Below are 17,438 nucleotides of genomic sequence, written 5' to 3' on the forward strand. Positions count from 1 at the left end.
CGCGGGCCTCTCACTGCTGCGGCCTCTCCCGTTGCGGAGCACAGGCTCCGGACGCGCAGGCTCAGCGGCCACGGCTCACGGGCCCAGCCGCTCCGCGGCACGTGGGATCCTCCCGGACCGGGGCACGAACCCGCGTCCCCTGCATCGGCAGGCGGACTCTCAACCACTGCGCCACCAGGGAAGCCCCCGCCTCTTGTTTTTCGACCCTCCCTGCCTTGGAGTGCAGACCGCATTCTGGCTTAGTGTTTGGTACTTGAGGCTCAGTACCTCCTACCGGTGGCTCAGTGCTTGGTCCCTGAGGTGGACTGCTCAGTACTGGGTACCCAGGGTATAGTGCTCAGGGCCTGAGGCCCAGTATCCAGTGACGCTGCCTGCACCGGGCCCTGGAGCGTCCCTCCGGAGCTGTTTGAAGCATCTGTTCAGCCAGGTTGCCCCGTTCCGGGGCTCCTCTGGGTGTTTGAAGCTTGTTTAGTTTTCCGCGTCCCGACCTCGTCTGTCCCGGACCTCTTTGCGCCCCTCGGAGCCCCTCAGTGAGGTGCACGTGAATATGCCCCCGGCGCGCCCCTTCCTCTCCCTTGGTGGAGGTGGTTGACCCCGGCCTGCACCCCGTGCTCCTGACTCCCTGGGGGTGGGGGTGGGTCTGCCTTGAGGCGTTTGCCATCCTTGACCCAGGGAGGGAGACGGGGGGCGGGGGGGGGGCGGGTCTGGAAGGACAGAGACGGCTGTGCTGCGGGGCCAGCCCGACCCTCAGCATCATCGGCCACGTGGAGCTCTGTGACCCTGGGCGGCCACTTACCTGCCACCCCCAGCTGAAGGAGGAGGGGGAGTCGGATGGGAAATGGGGAAGAGCCCCGGGCCGGCTGCTCTGTGGGCTCTTCCTCACCTCCCTCGTGCCCACGCAGCCTGGCTTCAGACCGCCCTGGGCACATCCACGGAGGTCGCTGCCACAGGGGGCCTGGAGGCTGTGGCGTCTGTTCAGACCAGAAACAGGAGGATCCCTGGGCTCTGGACGTGAGAGGGTGGGGCGCGGCGTGAGGGGACAGTGCGTCGGGTGGCGCTCGTCTCATCGGTAAGGGGTCCTGTGTTGGCAGTGCCCAGGGCCGGCCAGGCTGCTACGAGCTTCTGTGCTGTTAGCTCCACTTGACAGAACGGGGAGGGGACCGACCGCCAGTGGGCGGAGGCCTTTCCAGACCTTACATCAGGCAGAGCGCGGTGACAGGCGGCCTGTCTCTGTAAAGGGCCCACCGGTAATAAATAGTTTTGCCTTTTCAGGCCACAGAATCTCTGTCACAGGAAAGCAGCCGTAGCTGCCACGTGAGGAGCGGGTCAGGCCGCGTTCCAGCCAAACTGTATTTCCAGAGCAGGCGGCGGGGCGGACAGTTTGCCGAGCGCGCTGTAGAAGGTCCCTCTCCCTGGGCCCGGCTCGGCTGTCCCGTCTGCGGGCCGTGTTCCGGACCCGCATCCTCAGGGATGCTGTGGGGCTTAGTGAGATGGTGCACGTGAGAGGTCAGAAGGTCAACTCCGCTGCACGGGGCGTCTGCGCCACCTGAGCGCAGGGTCACCTTAGTTACCCGTCCACCGTCTTTCCCCCGGGTTGTGCCGAGAGCCGGAGCTCCAGGGTCCCGGGCAGCTGCTCTGCAGGATCTGAGGGGCCGACTTGCCCTCTGCTCCCTGCCGTGTCTGTGTTCTGAGCCCCGGGGCCCCTGGGGTGGGCTGAGGGCACCCTGCTGTGAGCCTGGCACCCAGCACGGGGCTGCTCCAGCCGGCCCCGCTTGGGCTCCCCGCCCCGGAATTTGGAGCCAGCCCCCCCCCGCAGCCGTGCGGTTCCGGGTTGGTGACGGATCAGCACAACTGGACTGTTCACCACGGTTGGGCTTGAATTGAAATCGCAAAGAGCAATTTTCCTCCTCGCGTTTCAGGGTCAGATGAGAGTGTTTACTGTGTGGCCTCCGTTGATCTGGGAATGCACGTTGAATTGGCGCTTCGAATTGATGAGGTGTTCGGAGTTGGGCGGAGGAGAGATGGGGGGAGGCCCGCCGCAGCCCCCCAGCCTGCCCCTCGCCGTTCCTTTGGTTGGTAACTACTTCATCCTTTGCCCTTTTCATTCTCTGGCTTTGTTTCCACTGTTTGGATTTTTTCTTTTTTTCTGAGAAATGTGTGACGACACTTGGAGGCATTTAGGATTGGAATTAGATGCTGTGCGTGAAGACGGCTGTGTGGCACGCCGGGCCTGGGCGTCGGGGGTGACGGGGCGAGGCTCACGGCTCGTCTCCTAGGTGGCCCCTCCTGAGTCTGAGCAGGACCCGGAACGGAGGGGCTGCCCTCCTCCCGCCCTCCCGTCTCCCTGCTCTCCTTCCTTCTCCGCACACATGCCGAAGCTACCCCTTGACCAGCCCGACGGAGCCCAGGGTCCCATTGCTGCGCCCAAGACCTGATCTCAGCCGTTGGTCCAGGCTGGCCGTGCGGTGAGAGCGTGCCCACGTGTGTAGTGGGGGCTCTGGTCTGAATAAGAGCCTGGCTTGCGTCCACCGGCTGTGCGTGCCCCGTCCGGGGATAGGGATATGGTGGCGACACCCTTTCCTGTGGGGTTGTGTGGACACTCAGCAGGACCCGGGGGTGCACGAGCGTGCTGGGCACCACGGAGCTCCCAGCTCCTGATCTCTGCTTTCTTCTTTACTCCTGTGCGAAGCTTCAGAGAAGGAAGCGGTGGTACGGATCTCAACCAGCTCTCTTTCAAGGCGGTCTCTCCCTGGACGCGGCTTCTCTACTTAGCTGGATGCAGACGCTGGGTCATCCTGCTGCGCCCGTTAAGGCAGCAGCACGGGGCCTTCACCGTGTGCACGCTTGGCATGTGCTTCGCGCTCTGCACGGGCCTCGTGAGCGTCCCCGCCGCCCCGTTAGGCGGGTAGCAGTGGCTTCCCTTTTATCGCCGAGGAAATGGAGGTTCAGAGAGTTTTCTGAAGCACCTGGCCTCCGGCTCTGGTGAATCTCCGACCAGGGGAATCAGGGCTGCAGTTGCTGGTTTCCCTCCAGAAGCAGCGGTGGGTTTCCGCTCCCGTGATCGCGCTGCCCCCCGGGCACACCCAGGCTCTGCATGGCAGGAAACCCTCTGGGCAGGGCCGTGGGGGTGGGAGCAGCGTGGCTCGGCGCCGGCCCCCGCCATCCGGGGGAGTATTTCCGAAACCAGCGCCTGATTCCGTCTGACCGTCCGCCCTGCCCTGCCCTGCCGAGCTGTCGCGTGGCTCCTGGCCAGGCCCGTGGACACGGCCGGCGTGGCTCCCTGCGGCTGAGTGCAGCTGGGTCTGGCCTTGGCCTGGGCTGTCCTTCGAATGCAGGAGGCTGTGGAGTGGTTAAAGGGGAGCCTTGTGACGGGTGAGGTTTGTGTGTTCCGTCAGGAGGGGTGATGGGTGAGCAGGCGGCGGTGGGGGCCAGTGAGGAGGAGCGGCCTGGACCAGGTCTGGGGGTGCAGACGCGGGGAGCCTGTGCTCAGCGTGCGTGGGGCCGTCAGGTCTGCGGAGCCCTGGTGGAAGGGAAGGGGGCCTGTCGAGGGTGAGTCCGGGCATCAGCGCGCACGGCTGTCCGTGGTGGCGCCCTTGGGGGCAGGGGTGAGGGGGTGGAACAGGAACGACCCCCGGAGGTCGGGGGCAGCGTCCAGGCCTCCCTCCCCGGTGGGGTCCTGCCCTTCCCTCCGTGGGGAGCCCACTTCCGGCTTCCTTCCATCCTATGTGTTCCCTGTGCTGTGATCTGGGTGGGTTCTCGTCGTCTCGAGACCCCGTTCGGATACTCACCCTCCCTTCCTGGTCTGTATCTGCAGCGGTTCCCTTAGGGGGTCTCTGCTCCAGAAGCGGTTCTGTGTGGGTGGTGGCCCTGCCCGTCCTTGGTCTGGCCCACGCCCACCCTGGCCTCTCTTGTCTTTCCCGCAAATGCGTCCTGCAAAGCGCCAAGATGAGGCACGGCTGGGCGAGCACTCGGGTCCCGGCTGCGGGCACCCTTGCTGCCGTTTCGGTGTTGCGCGGCTTCCCGGGCCGCCTTCAGGACCGGAATGTGGCGGCCCACCGGAGGGCCCGTGGGCTTCGTGTGGGATCGCGCGTGGGGTCTCTGCTCCGCTGCCGGCACCACAGCCCCGCTTCCTTAGAAGACCACCAGGGCCTCTGTTCAGGGTGCTGGTGGAGAGAATTTGGGGAACCGAAGCTTTGATCGGAGGAAACTGGAGGTGCGGGTACGAGGGAGGCCGTGTGGCCCCTCCTTGCCGGTCAGCGTGTGGTCTGCTGCTTTGCGGTGTCCCTCCATCCACTGTTTATCCGCCAGGCCATGCTTCCAGAAGTAAGCCCCGAGTCTTAGCAGTGAGGAGATCTGTGTTGCGTGGGCACCCCCAGCGGTGCAGCGCCCCTGCCGAGGAGGCCAGCCTGTAGCTGAAGCCCTTCTGGCTGGAGGCCGGCCTCTCTCCAAGCAGCCCCTCCCATCCTCGGGCAGCTCTGAGAGAGATTTCTCACCGGGATCTGGCCACCTGGAGGCCAGCTGTGCGTCCTGTGTCCTCTGTGCCCCTGCCCCGTCCTTCACAGCCAGTGAGTCCCGAGCGTCCTCACCGGGCCCTTGGATGGCCTGGCACACACGGCGCTGCACCCCCGGGGCTCCGCCTGGCCGGGTCTCATCCCTGCCGGTTTCTCCCCGCTTTGCCCGCTGCCACGGGGCGTCTTGGCAGCCCTGCCCATCGAGCTGGTGGTGACCCTGCTCTCAGCTGAAACCCTGGTCTCCGTCCGGTACGTGCTGCAGCTCCGCCTTGTCCCGAGTCCTGCACGCATGCCAGCCACAGTCCCGCGTCACGTCGGATCAGCCAGCTCTCGCCTGCGCTTTTCTGCTCTGCCCTGTCCTTTCCACGACCCTTCCTTTCACTCTCTCCACAGGCAGGCATGGAGAATTTTCCGTTTCTGAGGCTTTCCTGAGGAGCTGTGGTGACACAGCTTTCCTCCTCCTCCGGGTGGCTCTGTGGCCGGCCTGTGAGCCCTCACGCCCAGACAGACACACACACACACACAGTGAGTCACCTACTTGGTGGTGACTCGGCTTGTCCCGCCTGGTGGCCGGGGCACACGGGGCACAGAACTGGGGAGACTGGAGGTCGGGCACTGTGTCCTGCTCGGGGTGGAGGGGCCTCGAGTCAGTGGCAGCCCCCGAGGCCTGGTCACACATCTGGGGGACGGGGACGCTTGGGGAGCGCGTGTGGTGGGTTTGACCTCTGCTGCTCAGAGCCCCAGCGCAAGGGAGCTGTGGGGGCTTTGCGGAAGTGTGAATTGTTAAATTATATTAATGTCATCCTAGTTTCCTGCGAAAGCGTAGCCACCAGGAATCAGTGTGCACGTGCGGTCATGTTCACATCTTAAGCCGCAGGGCCCCGGGCGGGTGACCGCGTGCTCTCGGGGAAGTACTCGTGGGCAGTCGTCAGAAATAAAGGTCTCGCCTAATGCCGTGTGTCCGCGTGAACGTCTCGACCACATGTCACCCACTGCAGGTTTGCTTGCCTCAGAGCTGTTCTTGGTTTGAACGTGGGCCCGGCCACGGCTGCCGGTGTTTCCGCCCTCCGTGCTGACCTTCCAGGCAAGACTGGGTGCCAGGCGCCCGGCCCACACCAGCTCGGGGCGGGGGCTCCGCACAGCGGGGTGGTCCTTCCTGGGGTCGGTTGCCCCGCCCCGTCCGCGTGCTTCCTAGAGGCGCCGGCCAGCCCTTTGGGCCTCCTGCCCCGCAGGCGGGCGAGTGTCGCGGCCCGCCCCTTGGCACCGGGATGCCGCGGTGGCGGCGGCTGGAGCCGGGAGGAGGCGGATGTGGAGGGCGGGAGTGCGGTGCGAGGGCAGGGCGGAGCCGCGCTGAGAGAGAGGGTCGTTCAGGTGTTGCCTGCCGCTTCACGGCGTGCATGTGCTTTCATCCTTCCTTGAGAGTAGATCTCCTCAGGCTGGGGGTTTTCTGGCGAAGATGACGTTAGAGTGGGCTGCAGCGGCCCGTCACAGCGCAGAGGGGGTTCTCAGAAGCCCAGGCCTTACCTCCTTCCGCAGACGCCAGCTCAGAAGGGTGCTGATGGGTGACCGCGCCGCCCTCTCCTCTGAGAACTGAGGCCTTCGTTTTGAACTCCCAGAGGTTCACGGAAATGCCGCTGACTTCAGGGTTCAACGTAAGCACGGAACCAGAGGGTTCATTGTTTATGGGTTTTCTCCTCTTTACCTCACAAGGAAGGCTGCGATTGAAGTAGAGGGCGTTCCGCAGGGAAGAGGCGGCCGCGTGGTGCTGGCGCTCTGGGTCGGGCCTCCGGGGCTCGGGGACCCGCAGGCCACCGTTCGCAGAGCAGTGGTGGACGGGCCTGTGGCCCGGGCTGCAGGAGGCCCTCTCTGGAGAGGCTGCAGGTGTGCTCTCACCCCCCGGCACACGAGGACAGGGGAGGGCCGCCCGTTGGCAGGTGTTGTGAGAAACCACTTTGGGGCACTTCCGGGGGAGTTCTTGGAAACGTCAGAAAACCACACTCCTGTGGAAGGCCAGGCCCTGTTTGCGCCACCTCGTCCCCCCCCTCGTCCCCCGAGGCCCGGCTGTTCACGGTGCCTCCTCTCCCGCCCACCGGGACGTCCCCAGCCTGCAGGGTCACTCCCTGGAGCACACCCTGCGCTCTCGCCTGCTCCCCCGAGGACCTGTAGGCCAAAGCCGGCGCCTCCTGGGCTGCCGGCGCCTCCTGGGCCGCCCCCTCCTCCTGGGCCGCGCCCTCCTCCTGGGCCGCCGGCGCCTCCTGGGCCGCCCCCTCCTCCTGGGCCGCCGGCGCCTCCTGGGCCGCACCCTGCGCCCACGTTGCTCTGAGAGCTCCTCGTCTCCGCTCTCCGTCTCCCCCTCCCGCCCTCTCCACGCGGCCCTTCTCGGTTGGTTGCTCTTCGTCCCCTTTCTGTCTGCGCCTTCTGAGCCCTCCCGGCCCCTGGCGCACTCCCAGCGGCTTCAGACCCCCTCGTGCTGCCCTCTGGGGCGGTGCGGTGCCCTCTCACGTAAACAGAGCCTGTGCCCTGCTCTGCTCTAGCCTCTGGGTCCTTCCCTGCTTTCCCTCCCTCCTGAGCTGATCGCGTATTTGCCGCTTCTTGTCCGTCTTCTGCCCGTGGCAGTCCTGCACTCCAGCCTCCCTTTCCCAGCTCTGCTTTGCCAGCCGGCGCCCTTTGCGGCCCGCGCGGAGGGGCCTTGGGGGGAGAGCCGCAAGGCCGCGGGGAGGGAGGCCCGTGCCCAGTCCTTCTCCTGGAAGAGGGGCTCCTGCCGCTCCCCTCCTGCCAGTGGCGCTGGGGCAGCCCTTCCCTTCCCGGCAGCACCGGCTCCGGCTGGTGCAGGCCTGACAGCAGCGGTGCCCCGCAGAGGCGTGGGCCCCAGTGCTCTCGGTCTCCAGATGGAACGATTGCGGGGGCCCCAGCTGCTCCCTGAGCTTATCCGGCGCCTCTTTCACTTACCAGTGAGCCGCGCCCTGTGTTAAGCCTCTGCTCCACAGGACGCACGGCGTCTTTCCCGAGACCCGCACCGTTCAGAACGAGAGCCTGGGGGCTGGGGCCCGTGGTGCCGCTTGAGCCCTGCTGTCTCTCCGGGGCTGGGCCAGTTTGTCACCGGGGCTCAGGAGGGTCAGAGCCCGCAGCACCGCCTCCTGTAAGCTGCCCAGGTTGGATTTTTAGGTCTAGTCCAGCTTTAACAAAAAACTGAGTACCGATGGAGCGTTAGGCCTCATGGCAGGCCTTGGAACTCGGGATGACACGGGGCTGGCGAGCCTGAGGGCGGAGCGCCTCCACTGGAGACCCCGGGAGACCCCGGCCCGGGCCGAGCGCCGCTCGGGCCAGCCTGCCAAGAGGCTGCCCTCCCGGTGCTGCTTGCCGGTGCCTGGGGTTGTGTGTCCTCTGCTGCATTGCTTCCCATCTTGGTTTCATGAAAAGCACTCACGCGGGGAAGGACAGGTGGTTTTTCTAAGCAGGCAGGAGCTTTGCCCACCTGGGCCAAGCGCCAAGCCCCGAAAGGCTCGGTCATCTCCTGTAGGTGCTGCTGGACGTGTGACTGGCACTGTGTCCTGCACTTGACATACTTGTTCTTACGACATTTTGGGCCCGGTCTGGGGCCTGGGGCCCACACAGTGAGCTGGCGGTGACAGGCTAGGCGCAGGTGAGGTGTGCCCTGGGCCAGGCCCCAGGAGTCGGGGTCTCCAGCTCTCTGCAGGTGGACAGCAGTTACCCTGTGGCCTTCATACCTGCCCTTGGTGGGGAGGCCTCCAGACCTCTGTGTGGGGACGTCGTGCTCCCGAAACCGTGGGTCTTGGCGTTTGTCACTTCCCACCAGGACTGTCCCCAGACAGCTTGTGCTCAGAGCAGCCCCGTCCCCTGCTAGCTGGCCTCGGCAGCTTGGACAGGGGAACCCGAGTTCCTCTAATTAAGTCACACGGCGGAGCAGTGATGCACGTGCTGTGCACTTGCCCACCTGAAGTCAGTGATTCCAGAGTCGATTTCACAGTCCTTGGTGATTGTAAACTGGCCTATGAATAGTTTTAAATTGAGCTAGAACTCAAAATGGCCTCTTTAAATGTCTGTTTCAATGACTACGTGTACTCGTTTTGTTTTGTTTTGTTTTACGTCTTTGGTTGTGAAGCACGTAGAGGCGGCAGGTGCGCCCGGCCAGCTGTGCAGGGGGGACTGGCTCTTAGAGGAAGGCTTTCGGAGGCGGCTGCGAGGGGTGAGGTGCGGGGCCCCGGGGTGAGAACGCTGCTCCGGCTCCGAGACCAGGCGTTCTCTGAGCCTCTTACAGAGTCCCGTAAATGCGTGTTCCACGTTTACTCGCAAATTGTAGTTAGCTGTTCAAAGAATTATACTAAGTTACGATAAAAAATAACCCCATACTCACTCAGACGTGAAATGGAAAAAATTAGCACAGCGGAGACCACCTCCAAAGAAAGCATTGTCTGCCATCCCTGTGGATTAAGGCTTTCTTGAAATCGTGTAATCAACGCAAAAAAAGAAAACGTTGGACGCCAAGAATGATACAAGATGCAGGTGGTGGTGTCTGTAGCCCCTCAGCTCCAACTTTTATGTTTTCGAAGTCATCTCGTTGTCATTGGGCGTCACCCCGGCTAAATGTTACAAATAGCGCCTTGTAATATAATCCTGGTAAGATCGCAAAAGAAAAATGCAGAAGCAGAATGTTAAAGGTTTGTCTCGGAAAGAGGTTTCCTCTGCTTGAAAGAATAGCACGGACACGGCATCTTCAGCCCATGCTCCGCAGTTCACCCGCCCACCCGCCCGTGGGGTTAGCGCTTCCTTTTCCTGGGGCGCCCTCCCTCCCGGGAACTCTCCTGATCACCGTCCCCTCAAAAAGCCGGGGGGTGTCTACATGTGGGCACCTCCCGTGTAGGTGGGCACCTCCCGTGTAGGTGGGGCAGGACGGGGCTTCCTGAAGCCTGTGTGGGAACAGGCCAGGGCAGAGGACGGTCCCTGCAGGTTGTGAAGGACCGATGGAGTTTTGAGGGAAAGAGCGGCGAAGCCCAAACTCCGAAGGTGCCCTGCCAGGAAGTTGGCATGGGAGCCCATGGGTGCCCATCCGGTCTGAGGGACGGCTTGGTGGCACCGGAGGCTGCCCAGGCGTGAGGCTGTCACGGTAACCGGAGAGCAACGTCAAGTGTGTGAGCTGAGGCCGGGCGCTGGCCGCGTGGAGGGAAGCGGGTGCCCCGGGGTCTGCCCCCTGCTGTCGGGGCTCTGCGGGGGCTCGACCCTGCAGGACGTCTGTGGAAGGGGCCCACCCTGGGCTGGTACTTGACGTCCCCGCGCCGCACGGAGCTGCGCATCTGGCCGACTGCGGCTCGGATGGGAAGTGCCTGCCCTGGTAATTGAGCTCATTCAGAGGCGCCCTCCCGAATGAAGCCCGCGCTGCTGGCAATTTTCCCCATTGTGTGTGGAGTTGAGCTTCCCTCCCCCGCTCCTTCCGTGTTCTGGGATCACCCTGGGCGGCTCTTTGAAATCCAGAAACTCCTGAAAGGCTTTAAGTAGCTATTCAGAAGTGAGGAAGTGACAGCGGGCTGGTTGCACGTGCGGCTCTATTTGGGGACCTGAGTGACGTGGGCCGCGCTGGGCCTGGGCGCCGTCGCTGGGTGCTGTCCTGGGGGCCAGGCCTCCTCACTCTGCCCTTTTGCCTCTTGCAGTGCCCGGGGGCTGGAGAAGGCCAGGCTGCAGCTCCAGGAGGAGGTCCGCCAGCTCAGCAGCCAGCTGCTGGAGGAGAGGAAGAAGCGCGAGATGCATGAGGCCCTGGCCCGGCGGCTGCAGAAGCGCGTCCTGCTGCTGACGAAGGTACGGGGCGCCTGCCGCGGGGGCCTGCCTTCCGGGCCGGCAGCTCCCGCAGCCCCTGCCGTGTCCACGCTTAGTCTTCTCGCCAGGCCCCCACGTTTGCCAGGGTCTCTACCAAGTGCGGTGCACCCAGAACCACCAGCGGTCTGTGTCCCCACTTCTCGATCAGTTAGACACACACGGCGCTGCCTGTGAGTCACGGCTCAGATCAGACTGAGCTCTCCCCTCACCAGAGGGGAGAGCATCTTGGCGGTTTAGCCAGCCCGGGCATTTTTACCCTGGATCGCCAGGAGGCTTCTGAAATGCAGACCCTGGGATTCCCTGCCGGGCCTCTCCTCCTCGTGAAGGGCAGAGCCCGGGGCCTTCGCGCACTGACCCGGGGTAGCGGGGTGTCAGCCCCGACCCCCCGTGTCTCACGGTGGGGTCAGCCCTCCCTCCGGCCTGGTGGGCGGGCGCAGCCTTTCCCTCCTTCGGAGCCCAGGGAGCGCGGGGTAGACCGCAGTGGGAAACTGTCACCTGTGTGCAGGCGCGCCGGGCGGGCTGCGTTCCTGCCCCCAGCTCCGTCTGGGGGGCCGGGATTTTGCTAACTGTGCTGAGTCGGAGGGGCTCTGACGTCTGGCTCGATAAGCGGAGCTCGCTGGAGCGTGAATTCAGACCTTTGTGTGAGAGAGCATCATTTAAAACGTTGCCTTGGATGCCGAAATTTCAGAAGACAAGGAAGGAAGAAGCCGGAAACTGTCCCCAGATGCTCTCTGGGCGAGGGTCGGGGTTGTCCAGATGCTGGCCGACTCCTCCCACCTGCCCTCAGGCTGGTAGTGAGCGGCCAGGCGGGCGCGCTGACCTGGCGGGGCGGGGGCGGCGGGCTGGGGGCCGGGGCGTCCCCCTGGGAAGTTTCAGGAGTCGCGTCTGGCAACTGTTTGCCTCTTCTTGATGGTTTGATAAAAACCTGGGACCTCCTGGTTATGAGGCTTTTAGGAGGCAGGTCACATTCCGGCTGCCGAAAGCCCGCCGTCTCCCGGCCTTTCCAGCACGTCCCCTGCCGCGTGTGTCACATCACTCGAGCTCCCTGGGGTCAGGCTTGGCCGACCTCGACCCCAGCCTTGTGGGCGGCCCCGCAGGGGAGACGCCTGGTGAGTCTGTGAGCTGTCCCCGTGCGGGGCCCGTCGGTCTTGTCCGTGTCCTCCACTTCTAGTGCCCGTGCTGCCCAGCGAGTGTCCTTGTGGGCTGGATTGGCAGCCTGGCGGCTCGGCCCCCTGCTCTGCCTCACCAGGATTGCATCGGTTCACCGGTACAGATGCCCTGCTGGGAGCCCTGGCGCACCGGGCGGCTCCTCAGCGGGGCCACATATCTCCAACACTGTGGAGTCCGCGCCCTCGGTATATCCATCCGCACCTCGGTGATCGTGCGCTTGTGCCTGGCTTCCTCCTTGGGCAGTTTCTGTCCTTGAAGGTCACTGCTCTGGGCTCCCCAGGCGGGAAACGTCCACTCCTCTCTACCCCCTGCTCAGCAGGTTGGAAGGGGATGGCGATTTTTGGTCTAATTTGGTCCTGGCCTGGCCCGCTGCGCTGACTGGCATAGCTCTGAGGGCCGGGGGGGCGGGTATCGATTGCCTGGCACTGACGGATGACTTACACCAGCTGTGGCTCGGAGGCATGTTTGCCGTGGGTCGGTGGCCGGGTCCGGCGCGCGGGGTCCATCTTGCCAGCCGCATGATTAAGCCGTTCGCCAGGCCGGTCTGCAGAGGGCAGCCAGGCTGCCACTTCCTGGTTGGAGCGGAGCAAGTCCGCCCCCCCCGCCCCGCCCTCGGTGGCCCCGTGGGCTCGCACGGCTCCCTCGTGGTCTGCGTGCCTCCTGTTCGAGGCACCTCCAGGGTGGCAGCCGTCAGGTCTCGAGGATGCTTTGGTTGCTGACCTTCCTGTCTTCCTTGGGAGACACCCCCACCCCTCTGGGAGCCCCCAGACCAGCTCCCTGGGGCAGGGCGTGGCGAGTGCGGTGTCCCGCCCTCCGCTGCGGCGCTGGGCCAGGTGCGCCGACGGGGCTCTCACTCCCGCGTCCCATCGAGGGCCCTATTTGCGTGTTTGACATTTCAGAGTACAGTGCTTAGAATGTGCGATTTTATTTTGAGACCTTATTAAGCATCTCCAGTCTAAGGGTTTAATTGTTACTGATAGCTAAGAGTGTAATTACCTTGGTAAAATACCATGACTATTTTAAGCAGTTGAAAATTGGCTTCCAGAACTGGGTGAACACAAACCATTTTCCTATTTGAAATGAGCTATTTCCAGGGTGCCCCTAATATTCCACAATATGGTAACAGAATCTTATTTATAGACTCGAAGCAGTGAAAGCTAACTTTTAGCATGAATTTCTTCAAAAAATGAAAGTAAAAGCCTCCCTTCCCCCTCTTTCCTACGCCCCCCCGCCCCCCATTCCCTGGTGGAGCAGCCTGTGGAGGAGGACACCGGTCATTGGTGTCTTACCTCCAGGGTCACGGTCTGGTAGTGACGTCGCCCCCCCCCGCCCCCCGTGGGACCCCCCGCTGTTGCTGCTTCAGAAACAAATACGTGGGCAGAAGGTGCGCTTTTGGGAAATCGAGGCAGGAGCTGCGCGGGGATGTGCGTCCCAGGAGAGGCCGTCCTGGAGGAGGGCCCCCGGGAGCCAGTGTCCCTGGGCCGGGGGCAGCGGTCGTCGCCCAGGGGTCCGTCGACGGCCGGGACTCCCTCCCTGCCCAGGATCGTCCTTGGGCCCGGGAGGCTGCGCTCAAGTCTCCCGGTCCTTTCCTGACGGGGGGGCTTTGGCTGGGTGTTGGGATCTGTGCCATTTACCTCGTGTAGACGTAGCTCTTCACGTTCCTCGTGTTCGCTTGCCAGCTTTGAGAAATCCCCTGTGGTTCGGCCGGAGCTGTGTGAGGGTGAGGCTCGTCCAGCTGCCAGCCAAGCCGCAGTGGGGTCAGCAGCTCAGCAGCGGGGAGACCCAGGCTTGGGCCGAGCGTGGCACGTCCCTGTGGTTCTCTGCTGAAGCCCAGTGCCTTCCAGAGCTGCTGGCGCCGACCCATGAGACCAGGAGAGTAGCCTGTTGGCCCTGAGGTTCTCCGTTCCTTCCTGATCTCCAGTAGCTCAGCCCTGCAGGGATGCAGACAGTTCCTGCTCTGTACATGGAGAAGTCGGGGTGTGCGTTAGGTCAGAGGAGTGGGGAGACCCCTGGGTTAAAGTCAACCCTCACATCCTTGAATTCTTTCCGGGACAGTAGGTGATGAGTTTTCTGGAGGGAACATAGGCAGGTGGTAGGCTCTGTGTCCCTGGTGAGGGCAGGCTGGGCAGCGGCCCCGCTTCTGTGGGCACGTCGAGGTGTGGAATGCTGCTCACAGAGCCTGTTCCCACAGCGCCTGTCGCAGGGTGCACCACCCCCAGTTGTGGGAGAGCCCCGGCCCCCCAGGTCTGCACCCAAACCCGCTGGCTCTGGTTTGACTCACTGGTGGGTACAGAGTGCGTGAGACCCTGGAGCCTAGTGAGGTGCGGGCCTCCGTGTCCTTCTCTGTGCAGGGCCTGCTCCCGCCTTGCCCTCCCGGTTTGGGGGCTTTAGAGGGTTGTTTCCGCCCTGAGCCGACGGGAGTCTTGGTTGGAGCCGCCCGAGGCAGACGTCCTCTCCTGGGCCCTCTTCTCTCCTCCCCGTGTCCAGGGCCGAGCCGGAGTTGTCGCCTTCCTGCTGTCGGCTGTCGGTCTGGCCGTCGGCTCTGTTACCTCGATGGCGGCTCGCTGTGGGTCGTGATGAGCTGATCTTTGGAGGTGAGAAACTCTCCTCTTCTCTCTGTTTTATTGTTTTACCTTTTACATTTGGGTGTCACCTGCACCTGGAGTTGATTTCGGGTGTGAATGAAGCACGTGACAGGATGATTTTTCCCCATTGAAAGTGCCATTGATCCAGCACCGCTTCTGGAAAGACCCCTGTGTTCCCTGTGTGCGGTCTCGTTGCCTTAACTGTCAGCCGGCGACCGCCGACGGGCAGCTCAGCTTCTGGGTCCTCCGTTCTGCCACCGGGTCCGTCTGTCTTTCTGCCAGCGCCACCCTGTCTCCACTGACGCAGCTTTATTGCGCTTTGAGGTCTGGGAGTACGCGTCCAGGTTGATTCTTGTTCCTTAAGTTTCTCTGGCTCCTTTTGGTCCTTTGCATATCCTTGTACATTTCAGAATAAATTGGTCAGTTACACACAGCATCTGCTGGGGTTTGGTTGGGGTTACCGTGAATTCACAGTAAATGTATAAACCAGTTTGGGGAGGAATGACGCCCGAGCAGTACTTCGTCTTCTGAACCGGAGCATTATGTACTCCCCCACTCACTTAGGTCTTCTTTAGCGCCCCGCGGCGGCGGGGTATTTGCTAGTTTTGGGGGTAGAAGTCTTGCATATTGCTCGATAGTCCCCCCAGTGTTTTCTGTTTTGAGGTAGTTGTAACGGTCATCTCTCAAGGGCTTTACCTTCTCTGTGTTGGTGCTGATCTGTGCAAATGCGGCTGAGAGCCTGTACCTGACGGTCCTGCTGAATCCCTCAGTGTGAGAGCAGTCTCCCCGTGGACGAGCCTGGCTGCTTGCGGGTGCATGTCTCACGCAGATCTCGGGAAGCTTCCGTAATTCACCGCTAAGGACCACGTGTGCTGTTTGTTTTCTGTAGATACTCTTTATTGGATTAATGAAATCCCCATCTACTTGTAGTTTTCTAAGAGTTTTTATCATAAATGCCTACCCCATGAATTTTGATGTGGGTTATTTTTATTATTCTGTTGAAAATATTTTCTCATATTCTCTCTGGATTTGTAAAGGCCGACCTTCAGGCAAGGTTTACATGTTCCAAGCTCATAACGTAGGCAGATGGGAAGGCTGGAAAGGAAGCGAAAGAAAGAACCCAAAGTCATTCACTCACTTTGTCCTTCACTTTGTCGTTGCACAGATTTTTATGGGGCGTCTGTTCTAGGCACTGCTGAGGCGGCAGTAGGGTGGGCAGGGCTCTGAGCTCCTGGGGTCTCCCTGAGCTTGAGAGGGAACAAACAAACAGAGAAGAAGAAGCCGGAGAAGCCAGGGAACGGCGCCCAGGAAAGGAGGAGACTGCTAGAGCCTGGTGGGTGGGTTAGTTTTATGTTCTTTAAAACACAATTTTAGACGCACAGGAAGTTGTGACGATGGTAGAAAGGGGGGCCCCCGTGCATCTTCCACCAGCTTCCTGGGTGGTAGCATCCTAGGTGATTCTAGTGCAGCATCAAGACCACAACTCACGTTCCTACAGCGTGTGCGTCTGTCAGGTTATCACCGCACAGATTTGTGTGAAAGCACCGCTCACTCAAGGTGCAGGATTGACCCTCCGCCCACGAAGGCCTCCTTGGGCTGCCCCCACCCCCACCCCCACCCCACCCCCACCCCCACCCCCACCCCCACCCCAGTCTGTTCTCCATCCCTGGAAATTTTCACAAGAACATTCTGTAAGTAGAATCATACAGTATGTGACATTTTAAAATGTTCATGTTTAAGTTTAATAACTTTATTTTTTAGAGTAGTTCAGGTTTACAGAAAAATTAAGCAGAAAGTGGAGAGTTCCCATGTCTCTCTTCCCCCGCGCCACAATCCCCCACCGCTGACATTCCTCATCGGTGTGTGGTGCGTTTTTCCAACTGCTACATGAACTAAAGTGCACAGTTTACATTAGGGGTCACTCTCTGTGCTGGATTCTCCGTGGGTCTTGACAAACGGTTGGTGTCGTGTGTCCCCCATCACAGTATCACACAGGGCACTCCCCGGCCCTCACGGTCCTCTGTGCGCATCTGGGCACCCCCCCCCTTCCTCGCCATGGCAACCCCCATCCGTTCACGGCCTCCGTAGTTTCACGTTTTCCAGAAGGCCATGTAGTTGGAGTCCCACAGTGTGTAGCCTTTTCAGACTGGCTTCTGTCACTCAGCAGTATGCGTTTCAGGTGCCTCTGTGTCCTTTCTTGGCTTGAGAGCTCCCTTCTTTTTATCGTCAAATAAAATCCATTCTCTGGATGTATCGCTGTTTATTTATCCATCACCTACTGAAGGACATCTTGGTTGCATTTTTGAATAAAGCTGCTGTAATCATCCACGTGCATGTTTTTGTGTGGACATACGTTTTCACCTTAAATACCTGAATCATGTAGAAAGAGTGTGTTTAGCTTTGGACGCTTTTCACACCAGCACATCCTGCAGTAAGTCGTTGACCTCTCTTTTGTGAAGCTTTTCACACGCCGGATTTTCTTTCCTTTTTGTGGAAGCTTGTGGAGGTGGGGGTATTTCCGTTTTACTGATGAGACACAGAGAGCAGGCGGGTGATGCTGAACCTGGAACCTGGGTAGGTGGGCCCTGGCTCTTCTGCCACGGCCTCCTGCTGGTGTCACCCCGGCCGCCAGGCCTCCCTCCCGGGAGCATCTCAGTAGTGGCTGCTGGCACTTTCAGTGTCTCAGCTTTTGGTTTTCATTACACCTCCGAGCGTAACTGGGGGGCTCCTGGAACCCCTGGGGGCCTGGCTGTGGCGTTCTGGGGCCCCCGTCTGCTTTCCTGTGGCTGGTGAGTGAGGCATGCGGCACGGGGGACCAGGGCGGCGGGGCGGGGCGGGGCGGGTGCTCTGTGGCGTGAGCACATCTGATGTGTGTCGCCCCCGCTCCCTGGGAGTCACCAGGGCCGCTGCAGTGTGGTCGCCCCCTCAGCAGCCCCCGTCCTGTGGTCCCCACGTCCTCCGCGGTGGGAGCCTGCGTGCGGGCGTGTGGCTGACGCCGCCACGTCCTCCTCGAGGCCCCTTACCTTGGAGAAGAGCAGCTCATGTTTGTTTCTCTTGCAAAAGGACACAAACGCCAGCAGCTGCTTTTGATCACTGACGTTCGTCCTCTTCCCACACCCTTCCTTAGAGTCGAGCCTCCTAGTCTTATTAGAAGGGTTTCTCTCGTGTGCCTCCTTTTTGAAGCCTGAAGATTCTTGGTTTGGGTAGCACAGAAGGAAACACTTCAGCAGCTCAGAACCTGCTCTGTCTTCTGAGAAACGGAAACTTTTGTGTGCTCTGGCTTGGTCTTTGCCGCCCCCGAGGCGGGGAGCACGGGCACCGTGGGCCCCCCTCCACCTCAGCG

At 61.7% G+C, this 17,438-nt stretch overlaps 1 protein-coding gene across 3 annotated transcripts in view; it reads left to right on the plus strand.

Annotated features, from left to right (window-relative positions):
• The window catches only part of MAD1L1 (mitotic arrest deficient 1 like 1), a 350,389-nt gene that overhangs the window by 145,451 nt on the left and 187,500 nt on the right, over nt 1-17,438 (plus strand). For 2 of the 3 annotated variants that reach the window (XM_024125005.3, XM_028498607.2), the window contains exon 11: nt 10,178-10,322. The exons of the other annotated variant lie outside the window; for it this stretch is intronic. In XM_024125005.3, coding sequence (XP_023980773.1) covers nt 10,178-10,322 — 145 coding nt within the window. The remainder of the gene's footprint in view (nt 1-10,177; nt 10,323-17,438) is intronic. 3 annotated transcript variants of the gene reach the window in all.

This window comes from Physeter macrocephalus, chromosome 14, assembly GCF_002837175.3.
Source record: "Physeter macrocephalus isolate SW-GA chromosome 14, ASM283717v5, whole genome shotgun sequence".
Taxonomy (NCBI): domain Eukaryota; kingdom Metazoa; phylum Chordata; class Mammalia; order Artiodactyla; family Physeteridae; genus Physeter; species Physeter macrocephalus.